Source organism: Thalassophryne amazonica, chromosome 18 (genome assembly GCF_902500255.1).
Source record: "Thalassophryne amazonica chromosome 18, fThaAma1.1, whole genome shotgun sequence".
NCBI lineage: Eukaryota > Metazoa > Chordata > Actinopteri > Batrachoidiformes > Batrachoididae > Thalassophryne > Thalassophryne amazonica.
Genome location: NC_047120.1, coordinates 40964635 through 40984434, shown reverse-complemented (window position 1 = coordinate 40984434; position 19800 = coordinate 40964635). Strand labels below are relative to the sequence as shown.

The 19800-nt window shown below is 40.7% G+C and overlaps 1 protein-coding gene and 1 long non-coding RNA gene across 12 annotated transcripts in view; both read right to left on the bottom strand.

Moving 5' to 3' along the window:
• The window catches only part of LOC117531578 (ankyrin-3-like), a 233287-nt gene that overhangs the window by 2841 nt on the left and 210646 nt on the right, over window positions 1–19800 (bottom strand). For 9 of the 11 annotated variants that reach the window (XM_034194697.1, XM_034194699.1, XM_034194698.1 and 6 more), the window contains 4 exons: window positions 15480–15611; window positions 15133–15276; window positions 4096–4735; window positions 3740–3935 (listed from right to left, as the gene is read on the bottom strand). In XM_034194697.1, the coding sequence (XP_034050588.1) occupies window positions 3740–3935; window positions 4096–4735; window positions 15133–15276; window positions 15480–15611 (1112 nt within the window). Of the gene's footprint in view, window positions 1–3739; window positions 3936–4095; window positions 4736–15121; window positions 15277–15479; window positions 15612–19800 lie in introns of those variants that run through there. The other 2 variants (XM_034194706.1, XM_034194709.1) reach the window with 1 other exon arrangement.
• Window positions 791–3230, bottom strand: LOC117531580. Its single transcript, XR_004566651.1, has 2 exons — window positions 2760–3230; window positions 791–927 (listed from the first exon to the last, which is right to left on the bottom strand). It is a non-coding gene; the product is annotated as an uncharacterized LOC117531580 (long non-coding RNA).

Here is a 19800-nt window from a genome sequence, read left to right as displayed (position 1 = left end):
AACCATTGATTGGAGAAAGTAGGTACAGAAAATGAATGAATGAATGAACTTTTGCAGTTCATGAAAATATTTTTTTGCTTTACTGACTGATCGTGGCAAAGACACACATGTGGAATCCATCATGTCCCTTCCAGGAACATCTGGGTTTGGAAACTGTTGCTGCAGTAACAGTAAGCACGACACTGTTTGGCGATAACGCACAGCAAAAGCCAACCACTGCAAACTGCAGGAAGACGGTGCAGGTTTCACAACAAGAATTCTAAAATTCTGTATCACTCAATTGGAGGGAAAATGGAAAAGAAAGTGAGGAATCGAAAACCAATATATCCATATGAAATTATGTCTTAATAAATCCGTAAGACACCAGACTGAGCAGATGCCTCATCCACTGTCTGGTCTCAATGGAAAGGTGATACACAGACAAAAAAATGAAGCATTTAATGGCATCATGTTTACAACTTCATGCAGGTTAAAGTCAGTCAGAAGCTCATCGGGTTAAGTTTGGTTGCTCAGTTCAGAGGCAAACGCCAACCTCCGTTTTCCCCCTGTGGCCACGTCCCACCAAGTAGCCTTTGTGACCCTGTCGAAAGCGCTTCCCCCTCTTCTTGCCTCTCCCCCCTGCAGCTCTCAGTGCACCAAATGCTGCTACATCACCAACACCAACTCCTCCAGAAACAGTGTGACCTTCACCTGTCCCCTGTTCCTCAGAGTTGATCACACGTCGCACCACCTTCCTTATCACCTGCAGGGGGCGTTACACAGCCGTGTCAGTGAGAAAGGACAGGAGAGGGCGGGATGAAGATGAGACAGATGAAGGAGAAGGAGGAGGAGAGCGATGGTTACTTTTCTGGTGACCAGATTTCCGTCTTCGTCTGTAAACTGCTCCTCTGTCACAGACTCTGCGGGAGCATTTCGGGCCTCCTCTCCCTGAGGTGAAGGTGATGGATGGAGTGAGAGAGAAGGAGGGGTGAGGAGAGTTACTGAGGGAAGGAGAACTGGAGGTAAAGGGTGCAAGACGTTTTGAGAATGAAAGCTAACGCAAGAAAAACCCCCCCCACTTCCAATCGGGTTTCAGTCTGCAGCAGGCGGGTCTCCCAGTGTTTAAAATTAAGAAAAATGATTACAAAAAACTCAAAACCATCATCAATATCAAAGATATGTAAATGACATTTTCTAAACAAAAGCAATACGATAACACTAAAACAAAAAGAGCTGTTTAGAACTTCAACAGTTCCAAATGAGCGTATCATTTAAAAAAAAAATCCATCAAAGACTTAACATTCTTTCCATCACTGCAGTTCAAAAGTTTTTCCTTCTGAGGTCAGACTTTTAGGGAGAACAAAAGTTGTAATAAAGCTGTAAAATTTGTGCTCGTTTCTGAGCTTTGGTTGGATAAAATAAGATGATAAAAGAAAAAATAAAACAACAACAGGAAACCCACCTGTTACTGAAAATGACACGAAGTGACACAGCAGGTTAACGCTTATAACAGACGCAGACACACGAGGTGAGCAGGTCATGCTTTGAGTCAGTAGTTTGTTACAAAGACTGAGAATCCCAGAGCTTCCACAGGATGTGCAACAATGGAGGAAAAAAAAATGAACAAAAAAACCTCACAAACTTCACTTTACTGTAGGAAAGTATACTGTCCTTTTAGTTTTATATTACAATGGTGCAGAGCCCGAATTTGCCAATATTTTTGTACAGTAAAAGAAGCACAAACACACACACACACGCACAACTTTGTCAGATTTGGCATGGGAACCCGCAATTTACACATATATTCTCTGGACTGTAAATAAGTGCATTTTGAGTGACACAATTGCCAGAAAGTAAACCAGTAATATAACTACAAGTGTTTATTATTATTTGTCCAAAGTATTCTCTGCAAGGTGTTGCACTTTGAATGTTTTTGCAGTTTTATATAATCACCACTGGAGGGTGCAACCGTAACTTTGATGTGAAGAGGGGAGTCTTGTGTCAGATGTGATTTTATTCTGCGTTTTCAGTCATTTCAGACACGTTTTGATGATTTCTCAGACTGGTTTTTTATTTTCTTGATTTTACACATTTTATGTCTGGTGACCGGGGGGGTTACAGATTCTCTTTCATTATATTAAAATTAATAAAAACCCATGTTCCAAATTTTCATCTTTATGAAGTTGGTACAGTGCAATAAGGTCATGAGGTTAGCACTGTGGGAAAAAACACTTGATCAGAGGAATATTTACAAAACATAAGTGTAAACACTGATGTATCCAGATGTTTCATCTGCAATGCCACATGTTACATTTGTGCTACAAGTTCCAGACAATGATCGATGATTACGAGTGTTCCACGTCTGGAAATGTGGAAAGGACAGGAGACAAAATCAGACATCTGCTCACAGACCGATCACCTGTATGGATCATTTTTTAGATTTAGATCAAGTTTTATTGTTCTGCGACACCGGCAATATGGTTTTATTGCTGCTTTGTCACTTCTTTCTGGTGTGTGTTTATTACATATTTTCATAAACAATTTGCATTCTCTTTTCACATATCAGCTTCAGTATTAGCTTTAGAAACAGAAGTCTGTGATTTTAAAACCTCAAATCCAAACAAGCAGCACAGTCACGAGCACCACAAACGAGGAACACAACAAACAGCACAGCTGATGGTGTCTTAGCTCACAGCAACAGCATTCTGTAAATGTGTGAAGGGATTTCCTTTGCAAACAAACAAGGCACACACTGCCTGAGCACAGCAGGCCTCACAAACCTTCAGTATGACCAGCCGGCGGTACACCCGCGTGGTGACAGTGGTCTCCTCCTCAGAGCTGGACTGTTCAGCTCCAGCAATGTCCTGACAACACCGACCGGGCAGCAGTGCACAATTAATGATCCCTGCACATGTTTGTGTGCAACAATCCTTATGTCCAGTTTAAGGCTGTGACTTTTACACCCTTAAACGCGAATGAATTAAAAAAGGACTGGTGAGTTGTAAGGCGCTAAACTGGGTAAAAATACATTTTAAAGGGGAACTCAAGGGTGTTTCAACATTTTCAGTTGTTTCTGGGGTCATCTTTTCACTCTGTCCAAAAATGACGTTAGTCGGTCGGGTATTGGTTAAGAACGCTGACCATCAGAGGCTAACCAGCTGCTCAAGTGGGCTAAAAACACTGTCAACTGCTTTGTCTCCTCACTGAACTGCTGAAAATGTTCTGGTAGCATGCAGAAAATCCCTACAGAATATATATATATATATATATATATATATATAGAGAGAGAGAGAGAGAGAGAGAGAGAGAGAGAGAGAGAGAGAGAGAGAGAGAGAGAGAGAGAGAGAGAGAGATGCATGTTTACCGCCACTAAATGTAAAGAAACATTTTAAAATGGATAATCATACAGTCAGCTGCCTACTTAGCCTTCTTCCTGTTTGGCGACACCGTTATCTACTAAGTCCATACAAGTCTAATGTCGATAACGGCCTCAACTTATAATTACTTTGTGGGGAGCAACTTTGAAAAAGCAAAAACATGTTTTTGTTTGTTTGTTTTTTAAAAAGTTTGTGTTAAAAAATCCTGGAGTTCCCCTTTCAAACCATTTCAAGATCTGCAGCCCAAGTGGGAAGACACTCAACTATGTTTGAATACTGTTTAAATCCCAAACTACTATTAAATACGATAATCAGAAAGCAATATGCATTGAGACAGATCTCCCCTGATGTGAAATTAAAAATGCCAGAGTCCTATCTTTCACCTGGATATTGTGCTGGGAACTGTCGCCTCGCTCTCCTCTCTTCTCGTCACTTCCTCTGCTTGGTCCCGCCGTGCTGCTGTCCTCCTGAGATCTGCGCCGCTTGGCCTCCTCTTTTCTGGCTGGGTCAGTGTGGCCTCCGTTATGTTTGTCTGTCCGGTCCTCAGGCTTCTTCGGAGAATCAGCGAGACTGTCAGGGCTGAGGGAATAAAAAAACTGATTAAAATGACCAGCAGCTGTCCCAGGAGGGAAAACACTGTGGTTAGAAAATAAAGGTTTATACTATAACTGACAGCTGGTCAGCACATTAACTAACACGTGTGTGGACTACAGCATTGTAAGAAATATAGAAACCCGACCTGGTGTCAGTGCTGGAACCGTCGCCGAGGGCTGCTGCCTCATTCGTCACACCAGACATCTCAGTGCGCCAGCCTGGAACTGAACAAACGTCTTTTTCTGCCTGTTGTACTTGTTGGAGGATGGCTTTCACCCTCTCCTCAGTTATCTCCTCATCGTCCAAGCCTCCCTCCTGCTGTATGTCCTCCAGCAGGCTCTGCAGCCTCTCCTGGGTCATCTCCTCCTCTTCTTCATCCTCCTGTCCATCTCCACGACCAGCGTCTGGGGCAGCAGGAATGACTTGCCTCCCTCCCTGACTCTCAAAGTCTAATTTTCCTCTCCTCTCATTATCGGGGCCCTCTCGGCTCAGCACAGTCTTTTCTTCCACAGAGACATCACGGCGACTCGTTTTGCCATTAGAGATCAAAGCCGTGTCTTCGACCTCCACAATCGGAGGTTTGTGGGCCACTGTAAGGGGTTCACTGCTAGAGGTACTGGTCGTGTGAGTGAGTGAGAGGTCGCTAGGTCTAGCAAAGGTGGTCTTGCTAGGGAAGTCTACGCTAGCATCGCCCTCGCTAAAGAAGTCATCTGAGCGCAGCGGAGTTGGGGGTTCGTAGTTGAGGACTGAGGGTGTTTTCAGCTCCAGGTCTATATTGTCGTACCCTGGGTGATCGGCAGGAGTACAGGATTAGAGAATAAAGGGGGGAAAGGAAGGAACAAATACACAGGAAGAATGGAGGAGGAAGTGATGAAATAAGAGGTGACAATCTGAAACACTTGCAATAGCAAAGGTCAGATTGTGCAAAACATATTTGTCTTTTACAGTTAAAAATGGTCGGGGTTTAAAGTTAAACATCCTTAAAGTTGTTCTGTCTGTGCTACTGGAATGGAAACTGTCCTGCTATCAGCAAAATATCTGTGACATATGTCAAACATACACTATGCACAATTACAGCCAGAGAAGCCTGTAACTTATTCTAGGTTGTCTGGGTGTCTTGGTGGCTTTCCTCACTCTTCTCCTTCTTGCAGTCACTCAGGTTTTGAGAACTGTCTACTCCACACAGATTTACCATAGAGTGCCATACTGTTTGTTTTTCTTCATAAGTGGTGTAAATGAAGTCCCAGACATATTCAGTGACTTGAAAATGTTCATGTATCCATCCCCTGACTTATCTGAAAAACAAACAAACAAACAAACAAACAAAAAAAAACAAAAAAAACTGGCAATAAAAATTATTTACAGGTAGAGCTGAAACAACTAATCAAGTTAATCGATTAAAATTGATTATTAAAATAGTTGTCAACTAATTTAGTCATCGATTAGTTGCTAAATAACTTTGTTTTACCACAAATGTTTTGTTTCTTCCATATAATCAACCAAGCTTTGCTTTGAATCTTGAGCCAATGAAGCAGTGCTTTGTGCTGCTGCTTCATTGGTTTCATTTGTTTTATTTCGCTTTATCTTAATTTTTCCCCACTAAAACCCTAAAGAGCATATGCCTGTGAGGAATATTTACCTTTTTTATGTTAAACTGACCTGTTATGGTCTTCTGAAACAGTTGATAGATGTATTTTATGCTAATGCTGATGCTAATGCATTAGCATGTCTATGGCGTTTTCAATGTTAAAGTTAGCATTAAGCTGCTGGCATTTCAGCATGTTTGTGCATTTGTTTTCTGTATAGTAATTAATGGCTCAGCGTTTGTTGTCGTAAAAGAGTCAACTGTATTACAAATTCTAATATTTTTAAATTTATTTTTATTTATATATTAATAATAGCAACAATAATAATAGTAATAATAACTAATAATGCTACAATACAATTTTAGAGAAAGAGACATGAGTCACATGTGTTATTGTGAAATGACCACATAGTTTACAAGTTATACAGAGAATGTTGCACATATAATGATTCAGGCTAAAGTTTTTGATTTAGGTTTTATGGTTAACTGCTTATGCTAATTGCTCATTTGCAGCAACAAAAATACCTCTTTTTTCACCATGTTTTATAACATTTATATGTTTCAAAGTTGTTTTATGACAACTCAGCAGTTTGATAAAGCAATGCCATTTGAAATAATTATTTTTGTTCTTTATTATAAACAGTTTTATTCTTTATTATTTTATATTTCAACAGCCAAGGGACATTTGATGATTTGCTGATTTTCAAGTATTTTAAGTTTTCAAATAATGTTCTGTTGTTAAATAAAGTGATGGAAGGAGAGAAAAAATGTTTCCCTGGCACATTTAAAAAAAATTCCCCGCTAATCCGATTAATCGATTAATCCGGTCAAAACCCCATCAGATTCACCGATGATCCAAATAATCTTTTGTTGCAGCCCTATTTACAGGAATCATACTAAAGTGTTCTATTACTTATGCAACCCATCATCTTGGCTTTTCTATTTTTAATTAATTTATATCGAGTTATAGAGATTTGCTTTCAGTTTAAGTTTAGATAGAATTTTTTTATTTTTTTGTATTTGAAATGGCATAAACAAATTAAAATGTGTGAAATACCAAGTGTTGCAGTACATTTGGAGGGCACAGTATATATAAACATTTTGTCTCTCTATGGCTCTAAAGAGAATATACGGGTATCAGGGCCTCCACACGCATGAATGGCAGCTGAAATCATTTACAGCAACCAAAATTAACAAGCAAGCAAATAAATAAGGGCTGCAAACCATTACTAACTGTGCAGTTTGTGAATGCTAATGTTAGTTAGTGTCTGTGTACAGAAAGAAATGCTCTGTGCCATTGGCTGCTTTGTTTTATTATACATTCAGCTGTGTTTTGTCTTATTTTTAATTTGTACTACAAAGTGTCAGACTTGACTTGCCTTGAAGAACATACACACATTCTCAATGTATGATTTATAAATTCCAGTTTGTATTTGTGTGCATACATATCATTTATAAATGAGGCCCATGGTCTACAAAGTTGTATAATAAAACCCCTTTAAAAGTTATTTTTTCAAAAGTCACACAGCTATGACTGAAATGTAGAATAATAATACAACCCCTGGCAATAATTATGGAATCACCGGCCTCAGATGATGTTCATTCAGTTGTTTAATTTTGTAGAAAAAAAGCAGATCACAGACATGACACAAAACTAAAGTCATTTCAAATGGCAACTTTCTGGCTTTAAGAAACACTATAAGAAATCAGGAAAAATAATTGTGGCAGTCAGTAATGGTTACTTTTTTAGACCAAGAAGAGGGAAAAAAATATGGAATCACTCAATTCTGAGGAATAAATTATGGAATCACCCTGTAAATTTTCATCCTCAAAACTAACACCTGCATCAAAACAGATCTGCTCGTTAGTCTGCATCTAAAAAGGAGTGATCACACCTTGGAGAGCTGTTGCACCAAGTGGACTGACATGAATCATGGCTCCAACACGAGAGATGTCAATCAAAACAAAGGAGAGGATTATCAAACTCTTAAAAGAGGGTAAATCATCACGCAATGTTGCAAAAGATGTTGGTTGTTCACAGTCAGCTGTGTCTAAACTCTGGACCAAATACAAACAACATGGGAAGGTTGTTAAAGGCAAACATACTGGTAGACCAAGGAAGACATCAAAGCGTCAAGACAGAAAACTTAAAGCAACGTGTCTCAAAAATCAAAAATGCACAACAAAACAAATGAGGAACGAATGGGAGGAAACTGGAGTCAACGTCTGTGACCGAACTGTAAGAAACCGCCTAAAGGAAATGGGATTTACATACAGAAAAGCTAAACGAAAGCCATCATTAACACCTAAACAGAAAAAAGCAAGGTTACAATGGGCTAAGGAAAAGCAATCGTGGACTGTGGATGACTGGATGAAAGTCATATTCAGTGATGAATCTCAAATCTGGACTGGGCAAGGTGATGATGCTGGAACTTTTGTTTGGTGCCGTTCCAATGAGATTTATAAAGATGACTGCCTGAAGAGAACATGTAAATTTCCACAGTCACTGATAATATGGGGCTGCATGTCAGGTAAAGGCACTGGGGAGATGGCTGTCATTACATCATCAATAAATGCACAAGTTTACGTTGATATTTTGGACACTTTTCTTATCCCATCAACTGAAAGGATGTTTGGGAATGATGAAATCATTTTTCAAGATGATAATGCATCTTGCCATAGAGCGAAAACTGTGAAAACATTCCTTGCAAAAAGACACATAGGGTCAATGTCATGGCCTGCAAATAGTCCGGATCTTAATCCAATTGAAAATCTTTGGTGGAAGTTGAAGAAAATGGTCCCTGACAAGGCTCCAACCTGCAAAGCTGATGTGGCAACAGCAATCAGAGAAAGTTGGAGCCAGATTGATGAAGAGTACTGTTTGTCACTCATTAAGTCCATGCCTCAGAGACTGCAAGCTGTTATAAAAGCCAGAGGTGGTGCAACAAAATACTAGTGATGTGTTGGAGCGTTCTTTTGTTTTTCATGATTCCATAATTTTTTCCTCGGAATTGAGTGATTCCATATTTTTTTCCCTCTGCTTAGTTTAAAAAAGTAACCGTTACTGACTGCCACAATTTTTTTTTCCTGATTTCTTATAGTGTTTCTTAAAGCCAGAAAGTTGCCATTTGAAATGACTTTAGTTTTGTGTCATGTCTGTGATCTGCTTTTTTCTACAAAATTAAACAACTGAATGAACATCCTCCGAGGCCGTGATTCCATAATTTTTGCCAGGGGTTGTATATTTAAGTTATAAGTGCAAAACAAGCTGAGTTTTCTTCTGCATTGTCTTGTTTTTAATTTCCAAACAGCAAATTCTAACATGCAGTGGGGCTTTTCGGTGAGATGAGCTGTTCTGTATGTGAAGGTTTATATAGCGTCTCTTTAAATTACTCTTCCTTTTGTGTGTGACAGATGAAGCAGCACAGGACAGAAGGAACAAAACCAAATCACAAAGAGAGAGAAACGTGAACAAAGACATAATGTAAAATGCAACCTAGAAACTACACATTTTTCACTCACACTGACGTTATTACTGCTGCAGGAAGTACTGCAGTTCCTTTATTTATTTATTGGGTTAACCTTTTGCAGAACTGCTTTATTGGTGAAAGTTTGTCAGTTTGTATTTGCTGTCAGTTTGAGCACAGAAGCAAAAAGAGGTTTTGTTGGCTTGAAGAAGAGGAAAAGACGAGCAGAGGTCCTAGATATAGAAGTCAGGAACTGAGTGGTCACGCCGGAAGTAAGGAGGCACACCAGGAGGGAGAGGAGGGGATGGAGGGGAGGAGGGAGAGCGATCATCCAGAGAAGGAGAAAAAGAAAGATGGGGTGGGAGAAAAGGATGGCAGTCAGCAGGAAGAGGGGATGATGAAGGGGTGGAGAGCTGAAGAGTAGGCAAGGGAGAACTGAGAGAGTGAGACAGAGGAGTGAGATGCTGAGGGTGAGCTGAAAAGGAGGAAGGAGAAGGAGCACACAAGGCATGGCAAGTGTGGGAGGAAGGGGAAGAGGGAGCAGGAGGAGAATGGGGGACAAGCTGAAAAGAGGGAAGGTCGTGAACAAAAGGAAGAGAGGATTGGGAGGGAGTAAGAGGAGGAGACGAGGGTGGACAGGAGGCAGGAGGAGAGACTAACGAGCAGTTTATAACCAAAGGACAGTGAGGGAGAACAGGAGCAGCAAGCAGGGGTTCAACAGGAGGAGTAGGAGGAGGGGGCGAGAAGGAAAAGGGAACAGGAGAAAAGGGAGGAGGAGAGGTGGAAATGGAAGGAGGGAGGCACTGGACAGGAGGGGAAATACAAAGAGCGAGGGGACAAATGATAGACTGAGAAGGGTGAGGGCACAGGGAGGATGCAGGAGGAGGGGTAAGACATTTTGGAGCTATTAGTGATCACGATTCACAGGAGACAGACAACAACAACAACAAAAAGAACAACAGTTAGAAGAGACGGCAAAGGACAAAAACAGCTCAATGCAAAAAACATGTGGCAGATGGAGACAATAATATCTGAGGAGCTGCAAGAGGGAAGGTTTTGCTTATCTGACTCGATAAGCAAGATTACAAATGTTTGCAGTGGCACCTTTTCAACCAGGCGCCGAATGCTGCACATTCACACAGCAGCTTGTTGAAGAGGCTACGCTGCTGCACATAAGCTCATGTTGAAGCTTGTGGGTTAACGGCAGGTGACGCCCAATTAGCACAGCACGGATCTGCGACATTCACAAAGGATGAAGCCTCGTGGTTCCCTGATGTACTGTTAAGTTCAAAGCTTGGTTGTTCTGCAAGTTAATAAGTGCTGGAGTTTTGCCGCTGATCCAAATGCAGTAAGTCACAGGAAGCCAGTGATGTTAGCAAAAGGTAGCAATGAGCTGGTTAGTTGTGCTTTAGCGCTGAAAAAGGAATTTGCTTTTGGATTTAGTTGATCAGTGGAGAGAGGAGGAGGAGGAGGAGGCAGGGAGAAGCTGCAGTGGAGCATAATAGAGGCAGGGAGGCTTGAAGGAGCTCCGGAGATGACAGGAAGGCTACAGCTACCAGCAGTGACATGTAATTACACACTTCGTTCAAACAAATGAAACTTTCTGTGACTTTCCAGATTTCCAGATGTGGAATGTACAACCCACCAGATATAATTACATCGACATGATGCATTTTGCTGCCAGGCAAAACAGACGGGCTGCATTAAAGAAAACGCCAAACAACACAGTTAGCGTCTGCATATGCAGCCATGCATTAGCAGTTAGCACTAGCATACAGAGTTACACTAACCGTGTTTGATGATAACGGCATATAACTGTGAGCACCAACTGCAGTTAGCATGCCTAAAGGCATGACACCATAAGCCAATACGTTCCACATCAAATCAAATCTGCAAATTCCCAACAAACGTTCATCTCTGATAAAAAAGTAAAAGGCATTTTATTTTCAGTTCATCTGTGAGTGCCATTTTAGGCAGAAAACACAGAGGTCAAATATGATCTACAGCCACAAACACTCAGGGATGTGTTGGGGGGAGGAAAAAAATTGGAGTGTGTTAAAAGTGTATCATCGTAAGCCGACAACGTTAGCACAAGCAGACTTTCACACTAAGCAACAATCATGCATCTGTGGATGTTCTGAATCTGTCATCTTTACAAAGAAGACCACCCTTGCTCCACCGTTGCAGAAATAAAAGTGATCTTTGTGTAAAGATGACTGCTGGAAATTTAATCATGGCACAGCGTTGCCAAACAAAAAAATAAAAAAATAAATAAATACAAATAAAAATGTCACCAGAAGTCACTACTGGCTCTCTGAAATGTCATGAAAGTCCCTGGGTTACATGATGAGGTATTCAAGATGTCAAATTTGTACATTGTAAATAACTGTCTTCCCAACTGGTGAAGTGGGAAGACAGTTGAAGACTATATAGCAGTAATTTTTTTGTTTTATATACTGAACAACAAAAGAAATGTAAGTTTTACTATAAACAGTAGGGAGGAGAGTAATTGTTATTTCAGTCTATCACGGAGATGCAGATTACAAATAGTGAGCTTCAAGTCACAGAGCATGCGTTTGCCCACAAACACGACCACGGTTGCCGGCAAACACCTGGACAGAATTATGGAGGTGTGGTATGTTTTGAGCAATGACATACTGTCGGTAACAATTAGGAGTGAAATTTGTAAAATTTGAAATATGTTGCATTTTTGCCATGCCACGCCTATCTGAAAATCTTCGTGAACGTGCCTTTGGCATGCTGGATGTTTGACAACGCGGAACACAGCCAAATGTTTAAATGTTCATGCGTCAACTATCATCCAGCTAAGGAGGAGATTCTGTGACACAGGGAGGACACGCGACAGATCACAGAACCCTTATGGGAAATTCTGGATCACCGTGTTCATGCTCATTGCTCACATGGTGGTCACACGCGCTATTCACTGAGATCTGATCCAGAATGTTATCCCTCTCTTTATCAGCTTGATAAACTCAGACACACCTTCATTTACCATTGTATGTGACAATTTGACAGAAATTTTACTCATAAAGCAATATTAAAACATACTTGCATTTCTTTTGTGGTTTAGTGTATACACATACAGCTGTTTTTGCAATTTTATGATATAGTGCTCCAAGATGTGATGTCACATCCATAACAACACTCAGATTGGTTCTATACATTTTTTTTTTCAAAATGAAAAGACAGTCTTTGTGTACTAGTCTGACTAGTCATGACTGTCTTAGCTTTTAGCATGAAACAGAGCAGCACATGTATAAGCAGAGAACTCCAGCACCAGCACCAATAAATCTATTTCCAAACTAACTGGTTTGTGTGGAATTTGCCAGATTTGTCACTGGAGAGGGTTTTTAGAATGTAGGGAATGTCAAAAAGTTATTAAATCAAGTGACAAGGGTATTAAATGGGCAACACTGCCTCTGCAATGAAGCTCTTGACTTTAAACTCATTAAAAAATATTTAAGAGAAAAACAGAGCAAGAAAGAGACAGAAAGACTCCATGCACACATGCCACTATTATACACTAATGACTATATTGTAAGTTATGCTTTTTATGTATGTCAGAATTGCACAAATTGTCAAACACAGATGTGTTGGATGTTTGTGGGTTGAAATCAAACTTTAAAAGTTACAACACATAAAATAATTATTGTGAAACCAAATTATGAAACAGTGCCTGAAAAATGAGCCTCATTCATTTTTTTTAGCCTGCTTAGTAAGATTTTGAGAAGATGGGATGGAGACACAGGTTCATTTGTAGCGTACATGCTTTTGTAAATCAACAAACAGTCCTAGAAGTTTTCATGCCCCCAAAATGGAATATACATATTCAAATTAAACTGTGCAAAAGTCTTAAGAACCATGAGGCGAGTAATGGATGCAAATCCAGCAAACCCAGGGTTAGATATACCATGTTTATTATTCAAGGTTGTGTTATGTTCTGAATGTAATATCAACCAATCATAGTAGCACACTTTAAACCATAAAATAGTGTACCAGGTGCACAGCACTTGTTATATGGCTGGGGGGGCCTGGCTGCCTTTTTGTTTCTGTCCTTTGTTTCTCCTTCCAGGTGGCTTGCATTTGGAACTGAGTGGCTGTGTTGCTGAGTTTATCAGGACCTCACCCTGATCACCTGAGGCTGATCACCTGCGGCTCATCAGGACTCACAGCTGTGGTGCATCTGCATGGATTGGAACATGGTGGCATTTAAGACTGGAGTGCACAGTGTGTATTTGCCAGAGACTCGACCTTGTGACCAGACGGGTGAGATCGTCGTCTCGGGAGCCATCTCATCATCAGTGGATGCAGAGAACGTCCAGGTTTGATGCACGGTCTGTGAAAGAGGAGGGGGTGAGGTCTCACGCTCGTCAGCACACTTCCTGAGGTACGTTAGATTTTGTGACTAACATTTATACAGTCAGTAAATGTGGTGTCCCTCACACCTTTTTATATTGAGCTGTATGTTAGTCATGTATCGACTTCCACTGCAGTGGAGTTTTGTGAACTGGATGTTCCATGCCTGCAGGTTGGGAAGTTGATTAGTAATCAAGCCAGGAAGTGTTTGCTGTTTGTACACCTTTAAGTGTTCTCTCTGTGTGTAGAGTGTGGACTCACATAATGGTTCCTTCTTTCACAGACTCGGTTTGTTGCGGCCACCTGGGGGGTGTCGGCGGGGTCCTTGAGTCCGAACAGCTTCTGGCTCCGGACCGTTAGCGCTGCTGGGAGCGCACCACGCCAGACCGCACTTTGTTTTTTATGTATCACTGTTATGTATTAAATTCAGTTAGCCTTTGTACCGTGCTCTGCTTATTTCATACTGGGTCCTTCAAACGCTGGTCGGTTCTCCGAGCTGCGTCCGACACATAACAGTACTATGGTATCAAGAAAGCAGATGCAAGTGAAAAAGATTTCTGGCAGACTAAAGGATTAGTGACAACCTATCAAAGCGCACAACGGACAACAGTCACCAAAGATCCCTGAGGTGAAGCAGTGCAAAAGTAACGTGTAGGTTTGTATTCTTTCATGAGTGTTGACTCTTATTTTGTTGAATGGTTTTCAGTTCACTTCATAAACAGCATTGCTTCAGTTTGCAACCTCACCACAGACAATAATGCTACATGCAGATGTCAGTGAGGTGCAACTGCTCTGAACATGATTTATCAAAGGTACAAATGCTTTCTGGTGGGGGACAATATCAATGCACCAGCTCTGCATCTGACTACACCTGATTGTACCTATTGGTCTTTTTTTTTTAGACCAATAGGTACACATGAGTGAAAAAATATGTAGAACCTCTCTTGACAATGCACCAGTAGCAAGTGATGAAATCGCAGAAGTCAAATTTATACAGGCTACGTCACGTGACGTCTCAAAGTTGAGTTGATTATCAGCTCCGCCAAGCTACGCTACTGTTCCACAGAGTGTGCTACCAAGACGCCCACCCTCTGACAACGAAAACTGAAGTACAGTACATGCTATATAGTAAGTCTGCGGGCTGTTGCGAAACATTGAGCTCTGCCAAAAGTTGCCCTTCACTGAGGGACATCAACCTACATCGAAGACAGGAAATTTGGAGCCCTGGAGCGAGCTTTCTCCAGCGTTTCACAGATTTTTGAGATTCTGCTATGTCAGCCAACATCAGCCACTTCACATCATAGTGTGAATGGGCCCTTAAAGTTTACATATTTTTACTGCTCATTATTTAACATTTAGTAGCTTGTCAGTATTTTTCCAGCATCTTTGTTCATTCTTAAGATTTCTGCACAGTACAGTTTGTTCCACATTATTCAAGTTGGATGTAGTGGAATATGGTTTGGGAGTTTTCTTTGTTAATATACTAACAATCAACCAGAAACTGAGCACAGTAAATTAACTGCACTGCCCAGTCAGGTGACTGAATAAATTTCTATTATTACCTGATGGCTTTGATTGATAAACCTGATGTTGGATGAGCTCATTTAACTTCCACTGATGGGTCAAGAATCACTGATTTTGTATTTGTTCATACAGACAGTTTGGTCTAACGGACTACCAAGCTGAAAAAGGAGGTGAAAAAGGTGAAGGGATAGACAGAGATAGAATTCAGCTGGGGTGGACTACACTTTACCATCGGACTGATCCGGGAATACTGCGTTATCATCGGCAAAGCAGCGTGTGCCTGAAATGTTACCGTAGTCAAATATGGGCCCTTCCAGCAAAGTCACAATATCCAACCGATTGATCTTAGCCAGCACCGCAGTTAAAGTGTCCGCTAGGGGGGAACGGAGAGACGTTAGAGACAGTAACACACAAAACATTTCATCTTTCATGTTGTAAAGCCATAAAGCATCAATGTAACAAACTACCAAACACAATATGCAATCTGATGTATGCCAATGGAAAAAATACCTGAATATTAACTATAACAGAAAAGGCTCATTAAATCCCCTTCACAAACAAACACAAACTGCTCACTTGTGGCATTTTTACCATCCCTGTGCACCCATTTCTTAAGGAGCATGAAACTCTGCGCTGTCAGGGAATTGGGATTCTCCACTCTGATGTAGTTGATCTCGTCCACTGAAAAATCCAACTCCCTGGCCAGCTCTGTAACGGTAACAAACACAACAACAATAATTATAAAAACAGGTTTGTTTTTTTGTTGTTTGTTTTTTTTAAAGTGAAGGCACAAAGCCAAAACTTGTGACGTCACAAAATACCTTCACAATCAGAAATGTTTAAGCATGTCATTTCCCCTGCTATTAGGATGGCTTGCATAGGATTAATGGAGTCGTCGGTTCTGAAAAATCTTTGTAACACTGTATCGACAAGCTCTAAAATTTTGAATTCTGATAAATGACAGGTAAGGATCAGTGAACCTTCTACTTTGGAGCTTTTAACATGCACAATAACTATAATTTAAAAGTCAAGAATATCAAATCAAGTTGCTTGAGAAGCCTTGTTGTCCTCATGGCTGCTAAAGGCACTGCTGCTTGCATTGGAGGAGCTACCTACAATATTTTTACACTTGCACTGAAAATTCTGTTCCAATATTCTCAGGTACTTTGTGCTACTTCCCATTAAAGCTAGCCTAGAAACCAAGCCATTGATGACATCTAAGCACCACTGCTATTGTTGTTTAGAGAACACTCGAGCATTTTTTGTTAAAATATGTCACAAATAAGTAAAGTGGTTACAATCACAGTTTGCAACAGTGAAAGAAGATATCGTGTTTTAAATGGCCAAAATGCCCTCTAAACCTAGAACATACAGCTGAGTAGCTAAGTGCTAGCCACAGCGAAAATGAAGATGAGTCACATGGCAGCTCACTAATGACCATAACAATTTGTTCATATCACTGCATCAAAGCCATGGGCGCAATTTGGTGGGGGATAGGGGGGACATGTCCCCCCACCTTTTCAACCAGGGGGGACAGACATATATGTGTGTACTTGAAACATGCTATGCCAGTCTTATGTGCAAACCATGTCAGTTTTATATGCAAAACCATGTCAGAATAGTATCTTTGTTTCTTCAAGTTTGTATTTTTAGCAGCATTGACTTGTTTACAACACCCGTTTCTTGTTTGTCACATACAGAATTTTCTGGGACTGCATTTGCCCAGATTTGAAACCAAAAATAGTTGCCTCTAGGGACTAGTGTCTACACATAAGTATCAATGGACCATATGCTAATTTACTAAATTCTGAAAGTTAGAAAAGGAAATCAGAAAAGCTATCTGGGACCTCAGAAAGCCCATCTGCAATTATTGCTTGATCTCCAAAATCAGTCTATGCAAGCAAAATTATGTTCAGTATGAGTTCAGTATGAGTGTTGTCATTAGTGCCACTTCGAAAATTAAATTCATGACAAGTAGTTTATCCTAAACTTATGATCTGTTGTTTTTTCAAACTTATGCAAAAACAAATCTTGAGAAAAAAATACAGTATGCGATAGTTAATAATTATTAAGAGCCTGTTCTTTAATATTTATGAATACATTTTACCACATTGCAGTTGTGTTTTTAATGAAAACTCAACCTATCATTCTTTTTGAGTTCTACACATGTGGTGATACCTTATTTATACCAGGATGTTAATAAAATCAATGCTGGCTATTCTCAGAATAAAGTACTTATATCCACAGTTTCAAATTGTATAAGTCAAATGGTGTCCACTTTATGGTCTTCTCAAAACATTAAAATTACTGTTCTGGGTGCTCAGAACGCATCTGAGCTTATCTAGAAACCGTTGGCTTCTGGGGGCCTAAAGCGGCCCCCACAGCCCCGGCCTATGGGCTTCGGCCCTGCGGGCCTCGCACTTTGTTCCCCCCAATTTCTAGTTCTAAATTGTGCCCTTCAGCAAAGCTATTTGGATTTATTATTTTTATTTCTTTTAATGCTGACATTTAAGATTGCTCTGGGTGGGAGATTAACTTTGTGAGTTTATTTCTTGCTATAGCACATCAGTGTGGTTTGTGACAGAGGTGAGACGAAGTCACCATCAAGTTATTCTCGAGCCGTAGAGAAGCTTGAATCTTCGACTGGACTGGGTTGCTTGACGCGAGGACGTTTCGCTTCAAATCGCAGAAGCTTCGTCAGCTAAAATTCTTGCTCTGGAAGTCTGACTTCTGTCTGACTCTTGTAGAGAAGAATAAAACAGAAACCAACAAAAGCTGGAGTTTTAAACCTAACCAGACCCCTCCTACTGAGAGGCAGACTGCTATAGGCTAGTGAGTAAACAATAGCTCTAATTAGCAACTATTGTGCTGTAGTTAGCACACCTAATGGCAGGACAGCTGTCCCTCTAATGATGGGATGGATGCCTTTCTGATGGCTCCCTTGATGACGTGAATGACTCATTACCATGAACAAAAGACTGATACTCCTTTGACCTGAGTACCCCATTGTAAACAGGGGATAAAGTGTGTCTCAGACCCGCTCCCCAGTTAAGGCTGGGTTTAAAACGTTTCACAAAGAATGCCTCCTTGACCCCTCTCTCAAACGATTTCTTCTCTCTGGCTAATATTTTAACTTCCTTGTCCTCAAACATGTGGTTAGTGTCTTTAAGGTGGAGGTGAACCGCAGACTGAGGTCCACTGGTGCCCTCTCTGCGGTGCTGGTATAGCCTTTTGTGTAAAGGTTGCTTCGTTTCACCTATGTAGTGTTCGTTACAGTTTTCCTGACATCTGATAGAATACACTACATTGCTCTGTTTGTAACTAGGGATCATGTCTTTAGGGTGAATTAATTTCTGTCTCAAGGTGTTAACCGGTTTAAAGTAAACTGGGGTTTTGTGCTGTCTGAAGATCCTCTGTAGTTTTTCCCCTACTCCTGCTAAATAAGGGAGAGACACTCCTCTTCTTCTTGTCTCCATCTCCTGTCTATCTGGTCTCTTTGTTCTCTGGGACTTCTGCACTTTGTCCAGGGACCATCGTGGGTACCCACATACTGTGGGTATACATACGAGTCATGAATAAGCAAGTCCCAAGTCCAGTCTCAAGTCATAATGAGCACCAATTGTTTTCAAGCTGACCTGAGACTTGACTTGGGACTTGCAGAGTAATGACTTGAGAATGACTTGACACTCCCACCTCTGGTTTGTGATGTGTTTCTCATCTAAATACTGGCCAAATCATTTAAACACTAAAACAGTGAAGTTGTAATAATCTGTTATAAATGTGCAGGTCAACATACTGAACTGGAACCTCCTCTGTCACGGTGGTCCTCCGTGTACCATGTGACAGGTAACATGGACATTTCCCCTGTATTTTTACTTGTGTCTGGGTTTAGAACACAGACAGCTTCTCACACAAGCAATATGCCACTGTGACCACAAGCAAAACCACTGTCAAGCAAAGAAAACTAGGATCTACATCTGTGTTCTCCACTTTGGACAGCTGTTATCTATTATCAATGGATTTGCAAACATAATCAATCATTTCCCTGCATTTCCTCTGCCATAAACTGTGTTTTTTCCACATAATGAATATAAACACCAGTCACTGTGCCAGATACAATCTGAAGCTATAAAAAGAGGAATGCTGCTTGTGTAGACCAGCACACTGGCTATCATAAATGTCAGCTCTGGGAACATGACGTGCAGCAGATCTACCACACTGCAGGCAACAGGGGTAACACATTAAATATGGATTAGATTCCTTTCCAGTAATGGGCTCACTTGCTCTTCCACTGCAACAGACACACAACCAACAGCACTTGCACAGATGAACACAGTTATAGCGCACTCAAACACACCCACGCAGCAGTGCTGCAGTGCAGGTGGCTCAACAAACTGCAGCGGCCACACCCTTATCACCACTCAAGTACAGCGCATCGCAAAATGTTTGCACGGTTACACTTTCATATGTATGCATATTTCATACATGCTTATGTGCATTATGATAATGAATTGATGCATGAAGCGCTATAACCACACAGCTCGGCATGATGTGTTGCCAAAATTAACAAAAAATAATAATGTTAAGTTTCTTTAGCTTATTTTATGCTTTACTGTTTGCATACTCTTATATGATGTACATTATGAGTGATGTACGTGACTTCTGCAATACCGCTCACTTGACTGTATGTCCACCAGAGGGCATCACACAAACACTATAAACATGTAATATCTGAGAGCTCCACTTCAGCTGATACTGTCACATGTGAGTAAAATTCATACCACATGAATATGAATAAACAATAAAGACTTCACACAGTAAATAGTTATTGATACCTGCGCTTCAGTCTTTGCATGAATTTGGAATTATGTCCATTCATGCACAATCCTATTTTTTA